The 24,924-nt window shown below is 44.4% G+C and overlaps 1 protein-coding gene across 2 annotated transcripts in view; it reads left to right on the plus strand.

Moving 5' to 3' along the window:
• LOC142498678 (cytochrome P450 2G1-like) overlaps nt 1-24,924 on the plus strand; it is a 76,530-nt gene that overhangs the window by 9,631 nt on the left and 41,975 nt on the right. Inside the window, exons 3-4 of one of the 2 annotated variants that reach the window (XM_075606941.1) lie at nt 7,765-7,914; nt 18,261-18,421. In XM_075606941.1, the coding sequence (XP_075463056.1) occupies nt 7,765-7,914; nt 18,261-18,421 (311 nt within the window). The remainder of the gene's footprint in view (nt 1-7,764; nt 7,915-18,260; nt 18,422-24,924) is intronic. The other variant, XM_075606942.1, reaches the window with a different exon arrangement.

Consider the following 24,924-nt stretch of genomic DNA (forward strand, 5'->3'; position numbering starts at 1 on the left):
TGGGGAGAAGCGTCGATAAGGCAGCGATACGGGACTTAGAAAACATTTGGGCTTTTTTCCAGCCTTGGATTGATGCTGGGGGTCTCCAGAGCTGATACCCATTAATACCAGCACCGGAGACCCCCAGCATGAAGCCGATGCAGAAAAACTGAATTTATAGCACTTCATTACCATAGCAGCTAACCGCTAAGGCAATGAAGGGGTTAACCACCCGTGCCAGGATTATTGTGGGTAGTGGGGTGAGTTAAGAGGTTATTTGGCACTTAGTGAGTGTTTAGTCCTTGCGTTGGGGTTGCTGGTGGACTTAACCCCTTCATCACCTTAGCGGTTAATACGACTAAGGTAATGATGGGATTAACCCTCCCACTTCCCACCCGCGAGGCCTAAACACCCATCCTTCGGGCTAATAACCCCTTTACCCACCCCCGCTACCCACATAAAAAACAATATACACACAACAGCCCCAAAACCCACCTCCTAGGCCACAATAAAAATTGCAATATTTAATAAACATCATTACTGCCCCCCATAATGTAAAACCATTATTTATTTTAAACATACATGGTTAATTCCCCAGGCCTACGTAGTCCCCGGTGGCCTGACGATTGTCCGCAGGCCCCACAGTGCACAAGAGGGGGTGCCCACAGGGTCTGGAGGTATCCGGGTGGTCACTGCTAGGCGCCATAGGCCACCAGGTGTTCCCCGCGAGTCACTGTGGGCCTCAAATGGGATTCACAGGTGACTCGCACGTGTCAGGGAGTCGCCAGAGCAGCCCCACAGGTGTCTGAGGGCCTTCGGGTGGTTCCGAAGGGGATCTGGGGCCCTCGAGTGATGACCCCAGTTCTTCCCCGCAGGTGTCCCCCGTGGGTTCAAAGGTGGTACCCATGGGCGTCCGGGGGCCCTCGGGGTTCTGGGGACTCTCGGGTTGTCCCTGTGGGTCCACTGGGCCCCCACAGCTGTTTGGCCCCCGGTTCTTCCCCACAGGTGTCCCCCGTGGGTCCGCAGATGGTACCCGTCGGTGTCCGGGGGTCCTCAGGTGGTCTCCATAGGTCCCCGCAGACCTATGGTACCAACCCTGTATGCCAACAAATAAACATGGCCTACATTTCAATAAATTCCAGCAAATCAATAACCAGCATAAATAAAGTAAATAAATGCAGTTCTACTTAACACAGCAATATGCTGGCCGTCCTCCTCATGATACAGAAGGTCCTTTCCTCCATTGGCAGAAAGCATACAGTACATACATAATAAGTACATTCTAATGGCCCCTAACCCCTTAATTCACCTTAATCACTTTAATAAAATATTAGAAAACTAAAAAAAACACAATTCACAAAATAAAAACACTAGCCAGCTAATCCAATTAATACAAGCAATAACCAGATCAACAATGAATTATTTAAACCATTAACCAATCAAAACAATTAATTAATAGAACAAGTCAGATTTTTTTCAAACAATAACCAATAAATTACTAAACCAACTCGAAATTAATAGTAACATTAACCAAACATTGAATTCATACAACACTAATGAATTCATTGAAACATTAATCTACAAGAAATACATTTAAAAAATATCAGAAACCACCATTAAACACATAAGCCAACACAATACATCATTAATTAAAACGAAAAACAATCGCCAAAATGTATTTAAATAAAATAAATAAATAAAGCAGAAAAATACCAAACAATGACATCCACATAATAAACTGAAATTGATATAACCAGCAGCAATACAAAGCCAGAAATGCCCCCAAAATATTGTCCTAATAATGTATTGATCCTTGCCCTAAAGTGGTACAGATTAATATATTATCAGTCAATGTGCCTCAAAAAAACAAAAAACCACATCCAATGTAAAAACCTGTAAAAAAATATACATTTACAAACATTCAATAAATTACTTACCATTAGAAGCGCTGGCCGTCTGACTCCCGGGGAAACTTCTATCTTTAATCAGCTTCTTCTATCTTCATCTGTCACTATTTCTTGATGTTCTTTATCTTCTGTCTTCATCTGTCACTCCATAAAACCCCATGGTAGATCCCAACCAATGTTGCCTCGTCGTCTTCTTGGGCTCAAATGAGACGTCACGGCCTTAAATAGGGCTTGTGATGTAACATTTTGGCTCAAACTGGTTAAACAGCCATCTGATTGGCTGTTAAAACCATATGCCGACTTAATTTTGTTTTTAATGATGTCACTTAAAGGGAATGATGCCAGCCAAACAGAGTGGTTGTGCTTCATTTGCCTTTAAGATGACGTCACTAACTCCAACATGCCCGGCGTCCATGGTATGTCCGCCAATCAGATCGTGGGAACCAATTCTTCAATCGGATTGGTTGTTGTACACCATATGACGGAGTCTTTCTAGGTCAAGTATGTGACGCCATCCAAAAGGAGTCACATGGTGTACAGCAAGCATGTCAAACTCGCGGCCCGCGGGCCGCATGCGGCCCACAACGAGTATCTGTGCGGCCCAGCCAATATGTCCCGGTTACGGCAGCGGTGAGGAGGATGCGGCAGCTGGTAAGTATTCTCTGTGTGAGTGAATGCTGCCAGGGGATTGGATGAAGGGCCGCATGGGTTTGAATGAAGGAGGCGGGGCTTAGAATGCCGGCCGGGATGCAGGGGATTGGTCGCAGGCAGGTCAGAGGAAACCGGGGGCGGGGCTTCCGCTCTGTGCAGAGCACACGGTGAGTGTGTCTCTGCCTTCCCGCTCCTGGCTCCTTTGCCTGCTGCGTGGTGTCCCCCGCCGGGCGGGCAGCAACAGGGACCCGGGGCAGAGGCGCTCACCCCCTTTGGCACTCACCCCCCTTGCCACTCACCCCCTTTGCCGCTCACCCCCTTTGCCGCTCACCCCTTGGCGCCCCCCACCCCTTGCACCCATGGTGCTCCCTTTGCCCCGGTCTGCATGGTGCGGGAGATGGGCGTGGGCGCGGGCAGTGGTGGTGAGCGATCGCTGACGGGTGGTGGGTGCAGCGGGAGGATCAAAAAGCAGGCCTTTCCTCTGTCCCCTGCCACCCCCCCTTCCAGTCACTCACATCCGTCGCTGTACTCCACTTTGTGTGTGTGTGGGGGGGGGGGGGGGAGGGGTTGTGGGGGGGGTGGGGGGTGTGTGTGTGTGGGGGGGGGGGTGTATGGGGGGGGGGGTGTGTGTGAGGGGGTGTGTGTGTGGGAGGGATGTGTGTGGGGTGTGTGTGTGTGGGGGGGGGAGGCGGTGTGTGTGTGGGGATGTGTGTGTGTGGTGGGGTGTGTGTGTGTGTGGGGGTGTGGGGGTGTGGGGGTGTGGGGGTGGGGGTGTGTGTATGGGGGGGAGTGTGTGTGTGTGTGTGTGTGTGTGTGTGTGTGTGTGTGTGTGTGTGTGTGTGTGTGTGTGTGTGTGTGTGTGTGTGTGTGTGTGTGTGTGTGTGTGTGTGTGTGTGTGTGTGTGTGTGTGTGTGTGTGTGGCGGGGTGTGTGTGTCTGTGCAAGCCAGCAGTGACTGTGTGGGTGTCTGTGTGTGGTCAGTGTCTTTGTTGTTCTGTCTGTGTGAGTGTCTGTAGGTCAGTGGCTGTGTGCATCTGTGCAGGTCAGAGAGAGAATGGGGGGGGGAGAGAATGGAGGGGGGGAGAGAATGGAGGGGGGAGAGGGAGATGGGTGGGGAGAGAGAGAAGAGGGGATTGAGCAAATGGGGGTGGGGAGGGAAGGGAGAGAGAATAGAGGGAGACAATGGGAGAGGGTGAGAGAAAATGGGGGGGAAGTAGAGAGAGAATGAGGGACAGGGCCGCCAACAGGCCCGGTGAGTCAGGCAACCACCCTCTCTCTCTCCCCACCCTCTCTCTCTCCCACCTTCTCTCTCCCACCCTCTCTCTCCCACCCTCTCTCTCTCCATCCCTCTCTCTCCCACCCTCTCTCTCCCACCCTCTCACCCTCTCCCACCCTCTCTCTCCCACCCCCTCTCTCTCCCACCCTCTCTTTCCCACCCTCTCTCTCCCATCCTCTCTCTCTCTCCCACCCTCTCTCTCTCTCCCACCCTCTCTCTCTCTCCCACCCACTCTCTCTCTCTCCCACCCCCCTCTCTCTCCCACCCACTCTCTCTCTCCCACCCTCTCTCTCTCTCCCACCCTCTCTCTCTCTCCCACCCTCTCTCTCTCCCACACTTTCTCTCTCCCAACCTTTTCCACCCTCTCTCTCCCACCCTCTCTCCCACACTCTCTCTCTCCCACCCTCTCCTACCCTCTCCCACCCTCTCTCTCCCACCCTCTCTCCCACCCTCTCTCTCCCACCCTCTCTCTCTCCCACCCTCTCTCTCTCCCACCCTTTCTCACCCTCTCTCTCCCACCCTCTTTCCCACACTCTCTCTCTCCCACCCTCTCTCTCCCACCCTCATTCTCTCCCACCTTCTCACCCTCTCCCACCCTCTCTCTCCCACCCTCTCACCCTCTCTCTCCCACTCTCTCTCTCCCACCTTCTCTCTCCCTCTCCCACTCTCTCCCACCCTCTCTCTCCCACCCTCTCTCTCTCCCACCCTCTCTCTCCCACCCTCTATCTCCCACCCTTTATCTCCCACCCTTTCTCTCCCACCCTCTCTCTCTCCCACCCTCTCTCTCCCACCCTCTCTCTCTCCCTCCCACCCTCTCTCTATCCCACCCTCTCTATCCCACCCTCTCTCTCTCTCTCTCTCTCTCTCTCTCCCATCCTCTCTCTCCCACCCTCTCAACCTCTCCCACCCTCTCAACCTCTCCCACCCTCTCATCCTCTTCCACCCTCTCTCTCCCATCCTCTCTCTCCCACCCTCTTTCCCATCATCTCTCTCTCTCCCACCCTCTCTCTCTCTCCCATCCTCTCTCTCTTCCACCCTCTCCCATCCTCTCTCTCTCTTCCACCCTCTCTTACCCTCTCCCACCCTCTCTCTCCCACCCTCTCTCTCCCTTCCTCTCTCTCTCTTCCACCCTCTCTCACCCTTTCCCACCCTCTCTCTCCCACCCTCTCTCTCCCTTCCTCTCTCTCTCTTCCACCCTCTCTCACCCTCTACCACCCTCCCTCTCCCACCCTCTCTCTCTCCCACCCTATCTCTCTCTCCCACCCACTCCCTCTCTCCCACCCTCTCTCTCTCTCCCACCCTCTCTCTCTCCCACCCTCTCTCTATCTCCCACCCTCTATCTCTCTCCCACCCTCTCTCTCCCACCCTCTCACCCTCTTCCACCCTCTCACCCTCTCCCACCCTCTCTCTCCCACCTTCTCTCTCCCATCCTCTCTCTCTTCCACCCTCTCTAACCCTCTCCCACCCTCTCTCTCCCACCCTCTCTCTCTCCCCCACCCTCTCTCTCTCTCCCACCCTCTCTCTCTCTCCCACCCTCTCTCTCTCTCTCCCACCATCTCTCTACCTCACCCACCCTCTCTCTCCCACCCTCTCTCTCTCTCTCCCACCCTCTCTCTCCCTCTCCCACCCTCTCTCTCTCTTCCACCCTCTCTCACCCTCTCCCATCCTCTCTCTCTCTCTTCCACCCTCTCTCACCCTCTCCCACCCTCTCTCTCCCATCCTCTCTCTCTCTTCCACCCTCTCTCACCCTCTCACACCCTCTCTCTCCCATCCTCTCTCTCTCTTCCACCCTCTCTCACCCTCTCCCACCCTCTCTCTCCCATCCTCTCTCTCTCTCCCATCCTCTCTCTCTCCCACCCTCTCTCTCTCTCCCACCCTCTCTCTCTTCTACCCTCTCTCTCCCACCCTCTCTCTCTCTCCCACCATCTCTCTGTCTGCCACCCTCACCCACTCTCTCTGTTTTATCTTAACTGCACTATACCTACACCGAAATAACCTATTCTGCTTTCTTCCAGATCTGACTCTCAAGTTTCACACGGTAGACATCGGAAGACAGGTAGGGAACACCTCCCCTCCAGTATAGTACCTTGAGGGACTGCGGATCAAGTAAAATCCCCGGTGGGATTGCTGCTTTGGAAATTGTTAAGAGGGGGCATCCTGACACTGATTAATGGGTTCAGAAGTCATTCACGTTTGGCTTTTTTTTTTTTTGTTCGGTTAGTGAGGTAAACACACATACACACACACACACACACACACACACACACACACACACACACACACACACACACACACACACACACACACACACACACACACACACACACACACACACACACACACACACACACACACACACACAACTGTACTTTTCAAAATAAACCTATGTTTCTATGAAAATTTAAGTTTTTGTTTTATTGCGGCCCACATAAACTTAAACCTTGTTTATTTGGCCCGTGTTAGCCTTTGAGTTTGACATGCTTGGTGTACAACAACCAATCAGATTGTGGAATTGGTTCCTACGATTTAATTGGCTGAAATACCATGTGACGCTGGCTTAGTGACATCATCTTAAAGGCAATTGAAGCACAGCCAATCTGACTGGTTGGCATCATTCCCTTTAAGTGATGTCATAAAAAAAAATTAAGTCGGCACATGGTTTTAACAGCCAATCAGATGTTAGGGGCCCGCAAACCCACAGGGAACACCTGGGAGCCCCAGATCTCTGTGGGAACCACCCGAGGGTCCTCAGACACCTGTGGGGCTGACCCGGGGACCCCCGTACACCTATGGACCCCATTTGTGGACCACGGTGACCCACGGGTATCACCTGGAGGCCCATGGTGCCTAGCGGGGACCACCCAGAGACCAACAGACCCTGTGGGCACTCCCCTCTGGTGCACTGTGGGGCCTGCGGATACCCATCAGGACCACCGGTGACTACCGTAAGCCTAAGGAATTAACCCTGTATATAAAAAAAAATAATGGTTTTACATTATGGGGGGCATGGGGGAGGGGCATGGATTTGTAAAAAATGCTTAGTAAATGTTTTTAATATACATTTAATTCCTGTTATAGATGTGCTCCAAAAAATGGGCTGGCGATATGTTTTTTCAACCTTTACTTAATGAGGCCCTAAAGTATGTTAAGGGCATACTCTAGCTTCTCTGGAATACCAAAAAATGCTGCAGATCTGCTTCCAATGTTTCGCCCCACTTCTCGTAATGACGATGGCCATGCCGGTATGGGACCTTCCGCGTCTGTGTCCTCCGAGTGAAAAAAGAAACCTATGCGTTTGCCTTTGTCAGAATTTCAGAACCCCTGAGGAAGCCAAAATTCTGATGAAGTCGAAACGCGTAGGGATTTTTGCCACTCGGAGGACACCGTACAGACCAGACAGCCATACTGATTCCACTGGGACACTGTAATGTGGTGAGCGCAGAAGCGGATGTTTCCTTACCAACAAGGCCATCGTCAAAACGAAGAAGTGGAGCGAGACATTGGAGGCAAATCTGCAGTGTTTTTTGGTGTATTCCAGGGAGACTAGAGTGTGCCGATAACACACTTATTGCGCTAAACGTACTTGTAAAATGTGAGTGCATTCCCTACTTTTTCCTGTTCTGTAACTGAATATTAAATTGTATTATGCTACTGTATGTTCTTTGCATCGTTTTATTTCGAGGAGGACTTCAGCTTGCAGATAACATGATCTATACTGCATTGGGTCAACTGACTGCAACAGACCGTCTGTGAGTGCTTCAGTTCACTAATTGGGCACTGCACAACAAGAATTACACTTATTTGCGCTTTAACATCTGTTTATCTTTAAAATCTGATCCCTGCATGTTCTGGTTCTCATTAGTCTCATTGGAAAACAAGTAAATGATGATAGGAATAAAGGTTGTTAATACACTACAGTACATATACAGGATACAGTATTTTTTTTTTACAGGGGTTGTTTTTAGCAATGGAGAGCGCTGGAAGCAGCTGCGACGCTTTTCCCTTATGACCCTGAGGAATTTTGGAATGGGGAGAAGGAGCATTGAGGAGAGGATCCAGGAGGAGGCTCAGAGTCTGGTGGAGGAGCTCAAGACATATAAACGTATGAATATGACTGTCTAGTGTTTGGCTCTCACGTAGATCTGTTATACAGTAGGTTGTGATATCTTCTAGGGGATCAACATTCTTCGCAGATGGAATTATACTATAAAGCGCTTTCCAAAACTTCATAGGTTTCTTCTTCAACGTTTATTTGGCTACAACAATATGTTTATTTTACCAGTCAAGAAGGTATAAGGACCTTATAAGAAATTTTATGCAATGTATAATCTTTGTAATGTTTTTAATGTGAAAGGACAGACAACAGAGGGTTGTCATAAATGGAACTTTTTCAGGTTGGGCTAAAGTCGTGAATGCAGTACCTCAGGGATCGGTACTGGGACCCCTGCTATTTAACTTGTGTTTAACTTGTTTATTAATGACCTTGAGGTTGGCATCGAGAGCAAAGTCTCCATCTTTGCTGATGATACTAAATTGTGTAAGGTAGTAGAATCAGAGCAAGGATGTAATTTCTCTTCAGAAGGACTTGGAGAGACTGGAAACGTGGGCAGATAAATGGCAGATGAGGGTTAATACAGATAAATGTAAGGTTATGCATTAGGGATGCAAAAATAAAAAGGCGACTTACAAATTAAATAGGGATAAATTGGGGGAATCCTTGATGGAGAAGGATTTAAGAGTGCTTGTAGACAGCAGGCTTAGCAATAGTGCCTAAAGTCATGCAGAAGCTGATAAGGGATACAAAATCTTATATTGCATCATACGGGCAATGTATGGAAGGGAAGTAAATATTATTTTGCCCCTTTACAAAGCATTAGTAAGACCAAACCTTGAATATGGAGTACAATTTTGGGCACCAATCCTAAGAAAAGACATTATGGAGCAAGAGAGAGTGCAGAGAAGACCCACCACATTAATAAAGGGGATGGACAATCCAACTTATGAGGAGAGGCTAGCTAAATTAGATTTATTTACATTAGAAAAGAGGCGTCAAAGAGGGGATATGATAACTATATACAAATATATTTGGGGACAATACAAGGAACTTTCAAAAGAATTATTCCTCCCACGGGCAGTACAAAGGATTCGGGGCCATCCCTTAGATTTCACCAGCAACAAAGGAAAGGGTTCTTTACAGTAAGGGCAGTTAAAATGTGGAATTCATTTCCCATGGAGACTGTGATGGCAGAAACAATAGATTTGTTCAAAAAAAGGTTGGACATATTTTTAGAAAGGAAAGGTATACAGGATTATACCAAATAAGTATACATGGGAAGGCTGTTGATCCAGGGATTAATCCAATTGCCAATTCTTGGAGTCAGGAAGGAATTTATTTTCCCCTTATGAGATATCATTGGATGATATGTCACTGGGTTTTTTTGTTTGCCTTCCTCTGGATCAATAAGTAAGTATAGATATAGGATAACATATCTGTGGTCTAAATTTAGCATAGGTTGAACTTGATGGACATACGTCTTTTTTTCAACCTTTTCAACTATGTAACTATGTAACTACCTGGGAAAGAAAGAAAAGTGCAGTATGACCACATCTAATGTCTGTGATACCTTTTAATTGACAGCATTTTACAGTGACAGCCTTCTTATTTATTTATTTATAAAATATTTTGCCAGGAAGTGATACATTGAGAGTTACCTCTCGTTTTCAAGTATGTCCTGGGCATAGAGTTAAGACAAATAATACATAGTTACAAATACAGTTACATAAGTGAACAGGGTATACAGTAAATACAAGACATTGCATGCACAGTTAAAGAAAATATATATTATAGGCGTATGTATCAGTTACAGACCAGATTAAAATCTGAGACAGCCTTAGTTTTGAAATCTTAAACTGGTGGTGGATGTGAGAATCTCCAGTAGGTTGTTCAAGTTTTGTGGTGCACGTTAAGAGAAGGAGGAACGGCCAGATACTTTGTTTAGCCTTGGGACCATGAACAGTCATTTGGAGTCTGATCTCAGATGATAAGTGCTGCATGTGGTAGGGGTGAGGAGCTTGTTCATATAGATGGGAAGCTTGCCCAGAAAGTATTTGAAGACAAGACAGGAAAGTTGAACTTTGCGCCTAGACTCAAGTGATGACCAATATAGTTCTTTGAGCATTTCGCAGTGATGTATCTTGTTGTTGCATTGGAGAACAATATGGCATATTGAATTGTAGAGGATGTCAAGTTTGCTAATGAGGGTTTGGGATGCTGAGCCATAATAGTATACTATGTCTCCATAGTCGATAACTGGCATTAGCATCTGCTGTGCGATACGCTTTCTGATCAGCAGACTTAGGGAGGATGTGTTCCTGTAAAGTACACCTAGTTTGGCATAACATTTGGATGTCAGGGTATCAATGTGCATCCCAAATGTTAAGTGGAAGTCAAACCATATGCCCAAGTATTTAAAACTAGTTAAAGGAGTTAGGGTGTTGTTTGTTTTTGTTCTGATCTGGAGCTCAGTTACTGGAAGCTTTAAAAATTTTGTCTTGGTCCCAAATACCAATGTTACAGTCTTGTCATTGTTTAAAAACAGTTTGTTTTGGGAAATCCAGTTTTTGAGTCTCAAAAAGTCAGACTGAAGTATGTGTTGAAGGTTAGAGAGGCTATGGCTGTGTGCATATAGGATTGTGTCGTCTGCATACATGTGTATTGAGGCTTCCTTACAAGCTGTGGGAAGATCATTAATGAACACTGAGAAGAGTAGGGGCCCCAGAACAGAGCCTTGTGGGACACCACAGGTGATATCCAGGGGGTTGGAGTTAGAGCCTGAGATGGACACATGTTGGGATCTTCCTGATAGGTAGGACTGAAACCAGTTTAAAACAAGCTTCCTTATTCCACAAAATGAAATGCTACAGACCAGTAATTAATTTGGAGCACAAAACCTATTAAAAAAACAGCTAAAATTAATTTTAAAGTATTTATGTATTTTTTTAATGTATTTTTGGGGGGGCACAGAATTGGTACTGCAGGCAAGCGGGTACCCCCAGACACCCACGGGGACCACCCGAGGGCCACCGCTGGCCTGTAGTATAATTCTTGTGCATCCAAAAATAATTAAGATATGTTATGTATGTTAGAGGGGTATATGTTTTGTTAGGGGCAACGCGGGCGGGTGTGTTGTATATTGCAATGTTTATTGGGGGCAATTGTCCCCAATAAACATGCTATTTTTCCTTAACTCCTTCATTGCAGAGGAAGATTGGCAATTGTCTTGAATGTTTTCCACTTTTGAATAATCTTTCCCACTGCAGAATGATGAACATCAAGTTGTTTGGAAATGGCCTTATAACCCTTTCCAGATTGATGGGCAGCAACAATTGCTTCTCTAAGATCATTGCTGATGTCTTTCCTCCTTGGTATTCTGTTAACACACACCTGAATGCTCCAGACCAGCAAACTGCAAAAACTTCGAATTTTATACAAGTGGTCACACTTGCCGATGATCAATTAATTAAGGGCATTTGATTAGCAGTACCTGTCTGCTATGTAGCATCTTTATTCCTATGGAAGCAGTAAGGGTGTACTTAGTTTTTCACACATGGCTTCTCCATTTTGGCTTTATTTTTGTTAACTAAATCATGACACGTGTAATATGTAATGTCTTGTTCATCTGAGGTTGTATTTACCTAATATTTAGACCTGCTTAGGAACAGATGATTGTTATTATGTCCTGATACCTGTATGTAAAACCATGGAATTCAAATAGGGTGTACTTTCTTTTTCACACCACTGTATGTATAGCCATAGGGACATACATAAATACAGGGGCAATAAATTTGCCTAAAAAAAAATCTATCACATTGAAAATAAAGATTAAAAACCTGTAAAAGTAAAATAACATACATTTATTTTGTTTAATTACCTTTAGATGACCTCACCCACCGAATTCCGAGGACACCGCATACTCACTGACCAATCCACAAACAGGAACCAGGTAAAAATAAAAATAAATAAAAACCGAAGTCTTTTTCCTCTATCTTTACATTTGTAATCCATACCGTCACGCTTCGGGGGTCTTCTGGGGTCTTTGGGGTCTTCACCTGTCTCTTCCTCTTCATCTGTATCTTCTTCCGGCATGCCCATGTGCTCTTCTTGCTGTAGAAGGTTCGTCCTCCTCGGGTTCTTGCTGTAGAATGAGGCGCCATAGGCTTTTATAGGCTTATGACATCACATTTCCATCAAATGGTTCCCACGGCCCTGAATGGGCAGTGAAAACCATGTGATTTTGTGTTTTTTTTTTTTTTTGGTGACGTCATGTAAAGGAAATGAAGCCAGCCAATCAGAATGGCTATGCTTCATTTCCCTTTATGATGATGTCATCAAAAGCAAGATGGCTGTTGTCCCATGGTACTTGAGCCAATCAGATCGTGGGAACTAAATCCCCAAGCTGATTGGCTCAAGTACCATGTTACTCCCTTTGTATGACGTCACTTCCTTTCCCCCCAAACATCTGTCACATGGTTTACTACCGCCAATCATATTGGGGATTTATTTCCCACGATGAATACCCCGAAGACCCCCGAAGAGTTACGGTATGGATTACAAATGTACAAAAAGAAGAAAAAGACTTTTAATTTTTTTTAATTTTTACCTGGTTCCTATGTGTGGATTGGTTCGTGAGTATGCGGTGTCCCCGGTATTCGGTGTGTTAGGTCACCTAAAGGTACAGTAAGTAAACAAAATAAATGTATGTTATTTTATTTTTACAGGTTTTCAATTTTTTTTTTAATGTGATTTTTTTTTTAGGCAAAGTTATTGCCCCTGTACTTATGTATGTCCCTATGGTCATACATACGTACATAGACAACATACATGTATGGTTGTTATGTATTTTTATGAATGAATATATATATATATATATATATATATATATATATATATATATATATATATATATATATATATATATATATATATAGACATGTTTCAACCTTGATGGGTATCATCAGTGTGAGGTTGGTTGCTGGCATTTGCTCAAATGAGATAAGAGTCGGTAATCACCACACCAGTGTGTGTGTGTGTGTGTGTGTGTGTGTGTGTGTGTGTGTGTGTATCAGTACCGTGTTAGCCGAGCTTCAATAATCAAAAAATAAATAGATGATACTGTTCTGTGGCTAACAAAATGCTTTTATTTGTGCGAGCTTTCGTGATACACTGATCTCTTCTTCCGGCGATGTTACAATGAATGAAGCAAGCAAAGGGTATACTTAAAGACACTGTATACTTATACTTAGAGACACTGTTTAAGTATACCCTTTGCTTGCTTCATTCATTGTAACATCGCCGGAAGAAGAGATCAGTGTATCACGAACACTCGCACAAATAAAAGCATTTCGTTAGCCACAGAACGGTATCATCTATTTATTTTTTGATTATATATATGTATGTATGTATGTATGTATGTATGTGCCACTGAACAAATTAATGGGTGAAAGGTGGGGGTAGTTGCCTGGGGAGGGTGGTTAGGCCTTGTGGGTGGGTATCGGTGCAGGGTGGGTTAACCCCTTAATTACTTTCGTGGTTATTAACCAATAAGTTAATTAAGGGGTTAGGGTACATTAGAATGTATTTGCTATGTATTTTTCTGTCAACGGAGGACAAGGAACTGCTTTTCCTGATGACAACATCCATCATATTGCTGTGGTTAGTAGAGCTGTATTTATTTACTTTATTTATGATGGTTTATGTGATTAATAATGGGCAAATACATTACTGTACTGTATGTGTTTGGTGGTGAGGGGGGAGATATTGATTTATTTAAATGTAGCCCATGTCTTATTTTTTTTACATACTGGGTTGGTACCTTAGGTCTGCGGGGACCTATGGAGGCCACCCAAGAACCCCCGGACAACCACGGGTACCACCTGCGGACCCACGGGGGACACTGCATGGAAGAACCGGAGGCCCCACAGCTGTGGGGGCCCCTGTGGACCCGAATGTACCACGAGGACTCCAGACCCCTGTTGGAACGACCCGAGGACCCCCAAGAAACCTGTGGGGTTGACCCGGGGAGCCCCAGACACTCACGGGCCCACCCGTGGCCCCCTTTTTGGCCCATGGTGACCTGAGGGGACCACCTGGATGCCCACATCGCCTAGCAGGGACTACCCGGAGACCCCCAGACACCCTCTGGTGTACTTTAGGGCCTGTGGACACCCGTTAGGGTTGTATTTATTTAAAAGTATTTATGCATTTTTTAATGTATATTTTTAGGGTACAGAATTGGTACTACAGGCAAGCGGGAAACCCCGTACACCCGCGGTGACCACCAGAGGGCCACTGCCGGCCTGTAGTATAATTCCTGTGCATAACTAAAAATGTACTGTATGTTGGGGGGGAATAGTGGTTGTTGGGGGCACAGGGGTTGGGTGGTGTATTTGATATAGTAATGTTAATTGAGGGCCTAGGAGGTGGGTAGTGAGGCTGTAGTGTGTATTGTATTAACTATGGGTAGCAGGCGTGGGTGAAAGGGGTATTAGCCCCAAGGATGGGTGTTTAGTCCTTGCGGGTGAGTAGCGGAAGGGGTTAACCCCTTTATTACCTTAGCGGTATTAACCACTAACGTAATGAAGGGGTTATGTCCACCCGCAGTCCCCTTGCAAGGCCTAAACACCCACCAAGGGTCAAATACCCCTTTCACCCACCCCCGCTACCCACAATAAGCCTGGCACGGGTGATTAACCCCTTCATTGCCTTAGCCGTTAACAGCTATGGTAATGAATTGGGCTGTATATGCATTTTTCCTGCATTGGATGCATGCCGGGGGTCTTCGTGCTGGTCTTAATGGGTATCAGCTCCAGAGACCCCCGACATCAATCCGATGCAGGATAAGAGCCTGATTTTTTCTAAGTCCCGTCTCGCCGCTCATCCCCAGTTTCTTGCCAACTTTTGTTGCTGAGGCGATTTGGCAATGAGTTTGCCATTCTAGAGCGGCGATCAGCTGCGAGATGATAATAGAGCGAGTTTGAAAGCTGGTGATGAGAGGCGAGGTAGGGCTCCTCACCAAGCGGTCAGTGGATTTTTTTTCCCGACAAAACAAAAATGCGACTTTTCCTATTCATGCCAACTTCTCAGGGCTTACTGAATAACAGTAGGCTTTTTTGGCGAGATAGGGCTTATCGGCGCTTACTGCATGAGGCCCAAGAGTTCATATCCATATATTCAGGGAAGCCATTATCTTCTGTGATTCAACTGGGTGCACCAGTTTCCCAAAGATTGTAATATACAAAAGATAAAACACACGCACACATGCACACACGCACACACGCATTTCTGGATGAATAAAATAAAGATTTCGGGGTGAAACTGGTGCACCCATCTTACTTTTCTCTGTTTCTTTGTCAATAACTGTAGTTAAAAAAATCTTATTCAGCAGGTTTTCTAAGTCAACAATCTAGTTAATGTAGCTAACTTAATTGGAATGTAAAGTAAACCTTTGCCAATCCCAATAAAGGATAGCGCATTAATGTATTAAACTGCCAAGATGTTCTGAAGTTTGGAATGATATCTGTAATCAGATACCCACAGTTGGCGCTTTGGAATATGTGTGTCAAAGGAGGAAAAGTAATTCATGCATTTATACATGGGAACAAACTATTATAATACAAAAGGGGTTATTTACTAAAATCTCCCGGCTGCAAAACAGGTCAAAGTCTGTGCAAAAGAAATGCACCCGATTTAACAAAGGAAACACTCCAATTGCTTTCAATGGTATTCCTTTTCTGTGATGAATATGGCTTGTTTTTTTGCACTTGTTTTCCCCTACCTTTGTAGAATGCAGACCCATAAAGGGGGGTATTTTCTAAAGTGTTCTGGTTTTAGAACAGGGGGACAAAGAGGTTTATATTAGAAAAACTATATTGGGATTTCTGTTCTTTGATAATGCTGTTTATGTCAATTGGGTTTGCCCAGTTTTGCTGTTGAGATACTTTAATATGTAGTCCCCTAAGTGTTCACATAGAGCATTCCTATAGAAACCTTGTATATGGCTTAGAGCATGTGTTCTTGAACCTCTTGCACATGAACAAAGAAGAACAAAGGGAACATTATAGAAATGGTCAACAAAGTGCAGAAGGGAAGAATGTATTTTGGAGAAAGAGAAGTGCTAGAACAAAAGTCATGCAATGAAGGGAGAGGTTGGAGGCTCGGGGGAAATGTTCATTCTTCATTGAAAATGTGACGAATTAATAGAACAGCTTCCCAGCAGAGGTAATCCTCCAATTAATCCTTCAAAGGGGCCTGATCAGAAAACATTTAGGAGTAGATTGGTGTACAGTAGATAGATTTTTAAGTTTATTGTAATATCATTTTAGATATTTGTAAACACTTAATAAATACTATATTTCATTATTTTGCAAGAATTTGTAACTTCTGTTACATACGGTATATATTTATATTACCTTATCTAACAAGGGGATTTAAGTGTTAGAAACTGCAGTTACTGTAACTGACTAAGCACCTAGCATGACATTTACTGCAGCAGGGAGTCTAAGTGCCACATTTAGGTTCTTTGGGGCTACATTTGCTCTGCAGACCACTAGTTTAGGAACTCTGTGGTAGAGTGTAATAGAGCAAAGCAAATCAAAGCTCCTTGGCATATACACAACAGGATCCTAGATATTCTAAAAAGCTCAAGATTCTAAAGGTATCTGAGCCTCCCCACCAGGTAGAGTAGTTAGACTGGGTAAGCCCAATGCACTACATCTGCTCTCAAAGTAAATGTGTTTATGTAAGTTTTTTCCACCACATTTAATTGGAAACTCACAGTCATGTTAGCTGCAGTTTGCAATACAATGTTATAAACCAGCATGAGACCTTTACACAGATACAGCGTGTACAAAATTTCAAGACCTTGTATGTGTCTGATTCTGTCATACTGTACAGACTGATAAAAACTCTCATGTGGCACCTCTACACCAGCAATAAACATACACCTTTCTAGGACCAAAGGGAAACAAATCCCCTGAGTGGTGCTTCCAATATCAAAGATACAGTAGCAATATAGCTAGAGAGTCCAGAACCATAATCGGGTATAAGAATATCCCATCCAAATTGCACAATTGTGTGTATGGGATAAATACAGCTCAACAATTAAGCCACAGAGACCTAGGACTTAGGACCAATACAGCTGCTAAAACGGTACACTGTTACAGGCCTGTCATTAATAGCACCTTAAAGCCTTGACTATTTTTATCATTAGTGTCTTCCTAAATGTCAACTAAACCTCACTATTACATGTCAGAACTGTTCAATGAAAACAGTACTTATTTTGATCCAGAATTCACAACTTTCACTTATTTGGGTCTGCAGACTTTGACAGCAATGTGATAAAGCAGCATGAGACTTCTACAAAGATGTGGTGTGTACATAAGATTTCAAGACATTGCATGTGTCTGTGTCAGTCATACAGACAATAATAAAAACTCTGATGTTGCTCCACTACACCAGCAATAAACCTACACATTTCTAGGACAAATACAGTTTGTGATGCCTACACCACGTTGCAGTCTCTTTAAGTCCAAATTTAAGACACGAAACACTGTATTTACAGGGTTAAATGATATAATTGCAGGCCCACCGTCCCTTTTAAGTCAAACAAATCATAAAATAAAATACCTATTCTCGTTACAGAAAATAACTCAACTTTGCTTCAGCCATTTCTAACCACAGCTGGCCAACTATACTGGTTCCAACATAAAAACATGCCCTGGCATATTCAACAATGGATACAGTCTCTGTACACAATAATAAAGGGTTTTCCTTATCTGTTAAACTATTGAAGCAGACGTCTTCTCTTCATCACGGTCTCTCCTCCTTTCCTTCCATAGGGGAACTCGGACCCACGTGAGCTCAAAGAAACTTTCCTATGTAGGTCCACTGTCAAGGGCTGTGCCAGCCGTCCTTCTTTAGCTGGGGAGCACTTCTCTGTCCCCTTCACTGGGACAGCAATCTCTCACTCTGTGACTCTCAGCATTGTCTCTCTGGCAGCATGGCAGCTCTCCGTGTTTTCCTTAAACACTTCCTTGTTAACTCAAGGAGTCCATTCTGATTAATTATGCAGCAGCTGTTACAGGCTACTCTGGTGAAGATTAACTCTGTGTAGACTGGAAAGCACACTTAGTGCACTGTTCCAGCACCTAGAGATACCTGATGGTATCACAAGTTGCTAAAACTGTGCACTATTACATGGGTTGTCAACTTAACTCACTATTACAAGTCAGAACTTTTCAATGAAAACAGTAATTATTTTGATCCAGAATTCACAACTCTCACTTATTTGGTTCTGCGGACTTTGACAACAATGTACCGTATGACTAATCTAATACTGGAATCTTATTCCCTTATCTTGCAAAAATAAGTACATTTTCTCTCCACTCCAGAGTCACCAGTCAATCCAACTAATATCGTCGTCCAGGCTGTCGCCAATGTCATCTGCTCTATTGTCTTTGGGAACCGGTACGAGTACGAGGACGTGAAGTTTCTGAAGCTGCTCAGTATATTTAATGAAACTTTCCTTCTTATGAGCTCCACCTGGGGACAGGTAAAATGCTTTAGATTTCTAGATAAGGGGGAGGCTGCACATGATCTCCTTCTCAACAACGCATTTTAATAACTCAAAATAACACATATTCTAAACATTTTAAATGCACTAACGTAGTAATTTTGTATGAAGCGATGCATTTCTATGCCCCCCTATTAGCACAGTAAGGAACCTATTCACTAAAGATTGACAAAATCAGTGCATTGCCGATCGACTTTGCATTGGTTTATCACGCTATAAAACATATGGGTCAAAATTCACTAAAAAAAATTATTTTAAAGTTCGGTAAAAAAATGCAGCATTGAACGACTTGTTTTTTTTCTAAGTGTTATTGTGCTATAAGTTCTATTGATCGTCAACTGATTGTTTAAACTGCAGCCTGGAAGAGCAGTATGGAGATGCTGCGTCTCCATGCACGGCTCTTACAGGCAATCAAGCAGTTTAAATAATTATTGTAATACTAATGTGCGGGAGCAGGGGGTCTCCTGAGATGTACCTCATTGATTTCAGCCGAGTTACAGGTGCCGGCATCCCACTATTTTTAAATCTTCCACGTCACGTGACAGGGGGATTTAAATACTGCAGGAGCTACCTGCTCCCCAAAACGGGGCCTGTATTTCGGGAAGTACTGTAGGGGTCCCTGAGGCTGAAATCATTACTTTCAGCTCTGAAGACCCACAGCTCCCGCACACAGAATTAAAAAGAAATGAATAATAATATTACTGTTAATGTACTGAAGTGGCTTTATTGTGATTTTTACTAATAGTGTACGGAAGCAGGGGGTCTCCTGAGCTGAACCGCATTAATTTCAGCCCTGGGGACTCCCAGCTTCCTGAGATATTCTCCCCGGTATGGGGTGCCGGTATCCCTTGTGCGTTTAAATCTCCTGTGTCACGTGACGGGGAGAAATTAAACATTGCGGGGTACCGGCACCCGATACCAGGGCCTATGACTCAACAACAACGAGTACCCGAGGCTGAAATTAATGCGGTTCAGCTCAGGAGACAACCTGCTCCGGTACACTATTAGTAAAAAATCACATTAAAGCAGCTTCATTACATTAGAGGATAGCCGCTAAGGCAATGAATGGGTTAAAGCTTAGTAGCTGGTTTATTGGGGGCAGAGGAGGTGAGTGAAGGGGGTACTTTGCCCACGATGGGTAGTTAGGTCTACCGGGAAAGATGTGGGAGGAGTTAATCCCTTCATTACCATAGCGGTGGTAACCGTTTAGGTAATGAATGGATTTACCCACACCTACCCCTCCCCCCCGCTACCCACCCGATAGGCCTAACCACCCACCCTGGGCATAGTACCCCCTTCACCCAATGCTTCTACCTCCAATAAACATTAAAATACATACTTTTTTACCTTTCAATACACAACCCACCCACCCCTGTACCCCAACAATCTCCCTCCTCTAACACATACCGTACAGTAATGTGCAAAATTACTATTATCCAGATATGGATAATAGTGCATTTGCCAATTAAAAATAAAACATTACCCAGCCAGCATAAAGTAAATAAAAGTTGCACTTACTCCTGCCAGGATGAAGGCCGTCCTCGACTTCCTCCCCGTCCTTGTTCTCCATTGGCAGGAACATTATAATAATAAAAACTAATAGCCCCAAAACATTTAATCACCTTAGAGGTTAGTAACCGCTAAAGTAATTAAGGAGTTAACCCCCTCACCTGCTACCCACCGGGAGGCCTAACCACCCTCCCAGGGCAACTACCCACACCCTCTACCTATTGATTAGCACAGTGTTAAACTATTCTCATATAATATGGAGGTTTTGAGTTGGGGTTCCATGACGTATGACGTAAAACACTGTGATGATGGATGTCTGGTGTCAACACCCCCGTAGTAAGAATGCTGTGACTGGCTTCTACAGCTGATCTAAAGGTTTCCCTGCAAGGAAATAGGACCCTCTCTGAACTTTGTGTTCCCCCCTCTCTCTCCTTCCCCCTGGTGTGGATGAGAATGCCCCTAATATCGTCTGGAACCAATGTTCAAGTTAACAACATGGTATATCTCACAATCCGATTAACTGGAGTAACGTGATGGCAGTCATCTTGTTTTTGGTGATATCATCTTAAATGGAGGGAAGCATAGGTCTTCCTAATTGGCTGCATTCCCTCTCTTTTAATGACGTCACATCCTTAAAAACCTGTCACATGGTACACTATCCAATCGGATTGGAGGTGTATCATTTGACACACAAATGTGACATCACAGGTCTTATATAAGGCCTCATTTGAGCTTAGAAGATGACGGGACCACATCCGCCAATGGATTGGATTACAAAGTGAGAAGAGAAGAATTTACCAGAAGTTGAGGAGCACTGCGTCGAGGATGAAGAGGTTCCTGCTGAAGTCAGAATCAGAGGGTGAAGACGTCTAATGGTAAGAAAAACATTGATTGTATGGTATTCTGTTTTTGGGGGTATTTTTATTATATTTTTTATTTGTTTTTTTTGTTGCTCATTAACAGCCAATGTGTTTATCTATGCACTTTAAGGGTATAGATATGCACAGTGACGACCACTGCATTTTTTGCAAATGAAGAAAAAAGGTGCAACTGAAAATAGCACTACTTAAATGTGCAATGATATTTAGGTGAACATAAATATAGTTCAATGTGGTATGGTGATTAATCAAAAATGATACTATCCTTGGAGAAAATCCAGCTCCCAAACAGGACTCAAACCCAATCCAGACAAAGTAGTGGCAGAAAAAATCAGGAAGCAAATTTTATCCGGGGACATACAAGAAATAAATAACAATAGTGCAACACAGTATACACAATTTAAATATGAATCGGATAAATCTGTGAAAGTTAAATCAGGCAGTAGAGTTATATAGAGTAACCAACTCAGAAGAACATCTAGATTGGCTATAAATGTCTTTAAGGTAAGCATTCAGACCACCCTAGGTCAGAGCACTGGAACTGGACAGCAGCACTTTAATACAGACCTTGATCCTGCTTAACAGCCACTAAGCAGTAGATGAAATCACAGGGCTGAATATCTTGAACCAATTCTCAGCTACATTCCACCAGCAGCAAATGAATGCCCCCACCCCAAGTTTATGTAAAGCAAGACTCTGCCCTACCCGTTTCGTTCATACATTAACTTCCTCAGCGGCTATTCCTGAATACACCCTGAGGAAGTTCATGCACAGTATGAACGAAATGTGTAGGGTGGATTCTTGCTAAACATAGACTTTGGGTGGGCTTTCATTTGCTGCTGGTGGACTGTAGCTGAGAATTGGTTCCAGAAATTCAGCTCTGTGATTTTACCACTTGCTTTTTTGGGGGACACAAAATCAATCCCAGAGCCATAAGAAGATAAAGTTCAATGAATGTCCAGATGTACTGGTAAGGTGTTAGGCTCCTCGTAAGGTTATCAAATCCTGTATTCCTGGATTGACTTTGTGGCTCCGTGGATAACATCCCGTGGAGTTAAACACAAAGAGAAATCATAGTGTACACTGCTGGTTATAAAACATATAACTTGAACAAACAAACATGAAACTCAAACATACAACTCTAACTACAGTAACACACATAAAACCTATACAACACTCAGCATATAAACATAAACAAACAAGGCTGTATAAACAGTTATACTAATTTATCAAAATATAAAATGAACACTAAAGTTCCATAAAATGGGGAAGATGACCTGTTGAGGATGATCTGGTGGTTAAAACCAGAATCCTACTTACAACAAAGCAAATTAAAACAAGCATGTATGTCCAACATTAGCAAGACAGCTCCCGTTTTAACTTCTGTTGTAGGCACACATCTGCAGACCTGTCACAATGCTGTTATGTGTGTTCCATGTCTGCTCTCACACCATGGAAGAACACACTGGGGGAAGGAGCCACTCCTGGATTCTGGATATGCAACAAACTTGAATGGCTGCACATGCACTTCTCTGGACTGACTATACCCACCCCAGACTGACTATACCCACCCTGTACCTATTGAGTAGTATAGTGGTACATCATGCCCATATAATAATCATATGGGCATGATAAGCCTCTATAGCACTCAATGAGCACCCTAATTAAAATACATTCATGCACCAGACACACAATAATAAAACATAACTCCAAAAAACCATACTTCACAAAATAAAAACAGTAGCCAGCTAATCCAATGAATACAAGCAATAACAACATCAACAATGAACTAATAGAACCATTAACCAATCAAAACAATTAATTCCTAAAACAACTCGGAATTATCACGTGACCGGGACATTTCAAAGCATTGGAGATACCGACACCCCATAAAGGTGCCTGTATCTCGGGAAGCAGGGGGTACCCGGACCTCAAACCAACGCGGTTCAGCTCCGGAGACCCCCTGCACATCTACACTATGAAACACATGTATATTAAAAAACATAATTTGTGGGAAACATTTTCGCTGTGTGAGGCGACTCTCTCAGAGCCGCTCTCTCTCTGCAGCAGAAATGTATCGCCAGGTAAGGCCTTTTCAGAGGCTCGATGCAATTGCTGGCAGCAAATCGCTCGTTTTTTTAATTTTGCTATGAACGGTAATGAAGTCTTGCTGAATACCGTGATATATATATATGTGTGTGTGTGTTCATATATTCACTTCTGGAAGGTCCTACCTGTTCTTCCTACATATTGCAAGCCACACAGGCATTGCAAAATGTAAATCACATACAGTATGTGGAATGGCAATTTATAAAAGATTTAAGTGGATATATTTTGGAAGTAACATTAGACTTAAAGGTTTATGCCTAGTCACGCCATATGCACATGCTGTGCATGCAGTGCAAGTAAAGAAACCTTTAGTGGGATTTGACAAGGATGATCTTGATTTTGATAGTGGACAACTGGGTGCTATTTTGGATTTTAAATTTGGGGCCTTAGTGAATATAATATTGATGTGACGGTTCAGGGGATTTCTTCCCCTTCTTGTATCCCTGATGTCACCCTCTCTGTCCTTTCCCTGCCAGCCTCCCTTCTTTTACCCACACCTGTCCCTCTCTGGCAGCCTCTGACGCTGTTCCTTTACCACGGCGCACGCCCCGCAAGACTCTCGCACCCGCGCGGTCCCCGAGCCCCTGCTGCAACATTCCCCACTCTCAGGCCCCCTCGGTATCTGCTCCCATTCCCTCACATCTGGTGGCTGTTCCCTCCTTTCCTCCATTGCCCTCCGCAGGTGTTCCCACAGCGCGGTGCTCCGCGCGCCTCGTTACACAGCCTGTGCGCGCGCACTCTCAGATTACAGAGGGCGCGCGCACACGCTCCTCTTCTAGGGCTTTTCAGTCTCCTGACTCCTCCTTCCATACCCTGCAAGCGATCTCTCTGACTGATTCCCCTGTCTCCACCTCTTCTCCTGCTCACCTATCCCTGCTGTCTCCCACTTCTCCTTCTGCTCCTCCTCTCTCTCCTATTGGTGTTCCCTACTTTATAACCCATCTGTCCTTTCTACCATTGCTCTGCATAGCTTCTGTTATCCCTGTGTGTGCAGTCTTATGCTTTGCTCTCTCTGTGTTCCAGTCTGTTCCTGCTCCTGCTCCTGCTTATCTCTGGATTTCCCTGGTTTGACCCCTGCTTGTCCTGGACTACCCTGCTCTCTGTTGCCCTTGAATCCTGCTTACGAACTCTACCTTGCTGACATCTGTAACCCCTGGACTTGGCTAACGAACTTGACTACTCTGATTTCTGGATCCCTGGACTCTGGCGCCCGGACACCACTATTCTTACGCTGTACCACCAAGGTGTTGCAAGTATTACTAACTATCTTCCAACAGGCCCAGCAACGCCATACCATACTCCGGGCTTGCCCTCACTGCTGTGGGTGTGTGGTAATACCGTTCCCACCTCAGTATTGGGGTCTTTCTAGGTCTGTGGGCATACAGGCGTGACAACTAGGTGTTGGTGCCAAAATTTGCACAAGAGTATCATCCCTAAGTAGGATTGGCCAATGTTTATTGAATATTTGCCTAATTTTAGGAGCCATTTGATTAAATTGTGTAATAAAGGATATAAGATATCTAACTTCAGTGGATTAATAAATGATATACGATGGGATTGTACAGTAGCTCCTATATGTACTCCAGCAGGACCGGTATCTCTTCCCAGGTAAAAACCATATCTGAATTGTCTGTCTGCAAGCAATCCTGTGCTATGTGTATTTTTTAGTTGTAGTCTTTAGTTTAGTCTTAATTAAATTAACTTACACTTAGGCATGACAAGACCCTGTTGAAAAAAACATCTGTGTTAATATGCCTCACATGTGCTAATTAAGGTGGTCGGGCTGAAATAAATTCTGTCAGGTGACTTATTAGGCCTTTTATAAGAGCAGAACAGAGCAGCCCTATCTGTGAAAGCAGCCCAAGATTCAAAGTGGCCCATTCTACAGTAAGTGGCATGGTTGAGTTTAACAGGGAGTTCAACAGGGGGGAAACAAGGGGACTACAGAACACCTACGCACCCTCAATCCTGGATGTGAACTACGCT

This window comes from Ascaphus truei, chromosome 7 (genome assembly GCF_040206685.1).
Source record: "Ascaphus truei isolate aAscTru1 chromosome 7, aAscTru1.hap1, whole genome shotgun sequence".
Taxonomy (NCBI): Eukaryota; Metazoa; Chordata; class Amphibia; order Anura; family Ascaphidae; genus Ascaphus; species Ascaphus truei.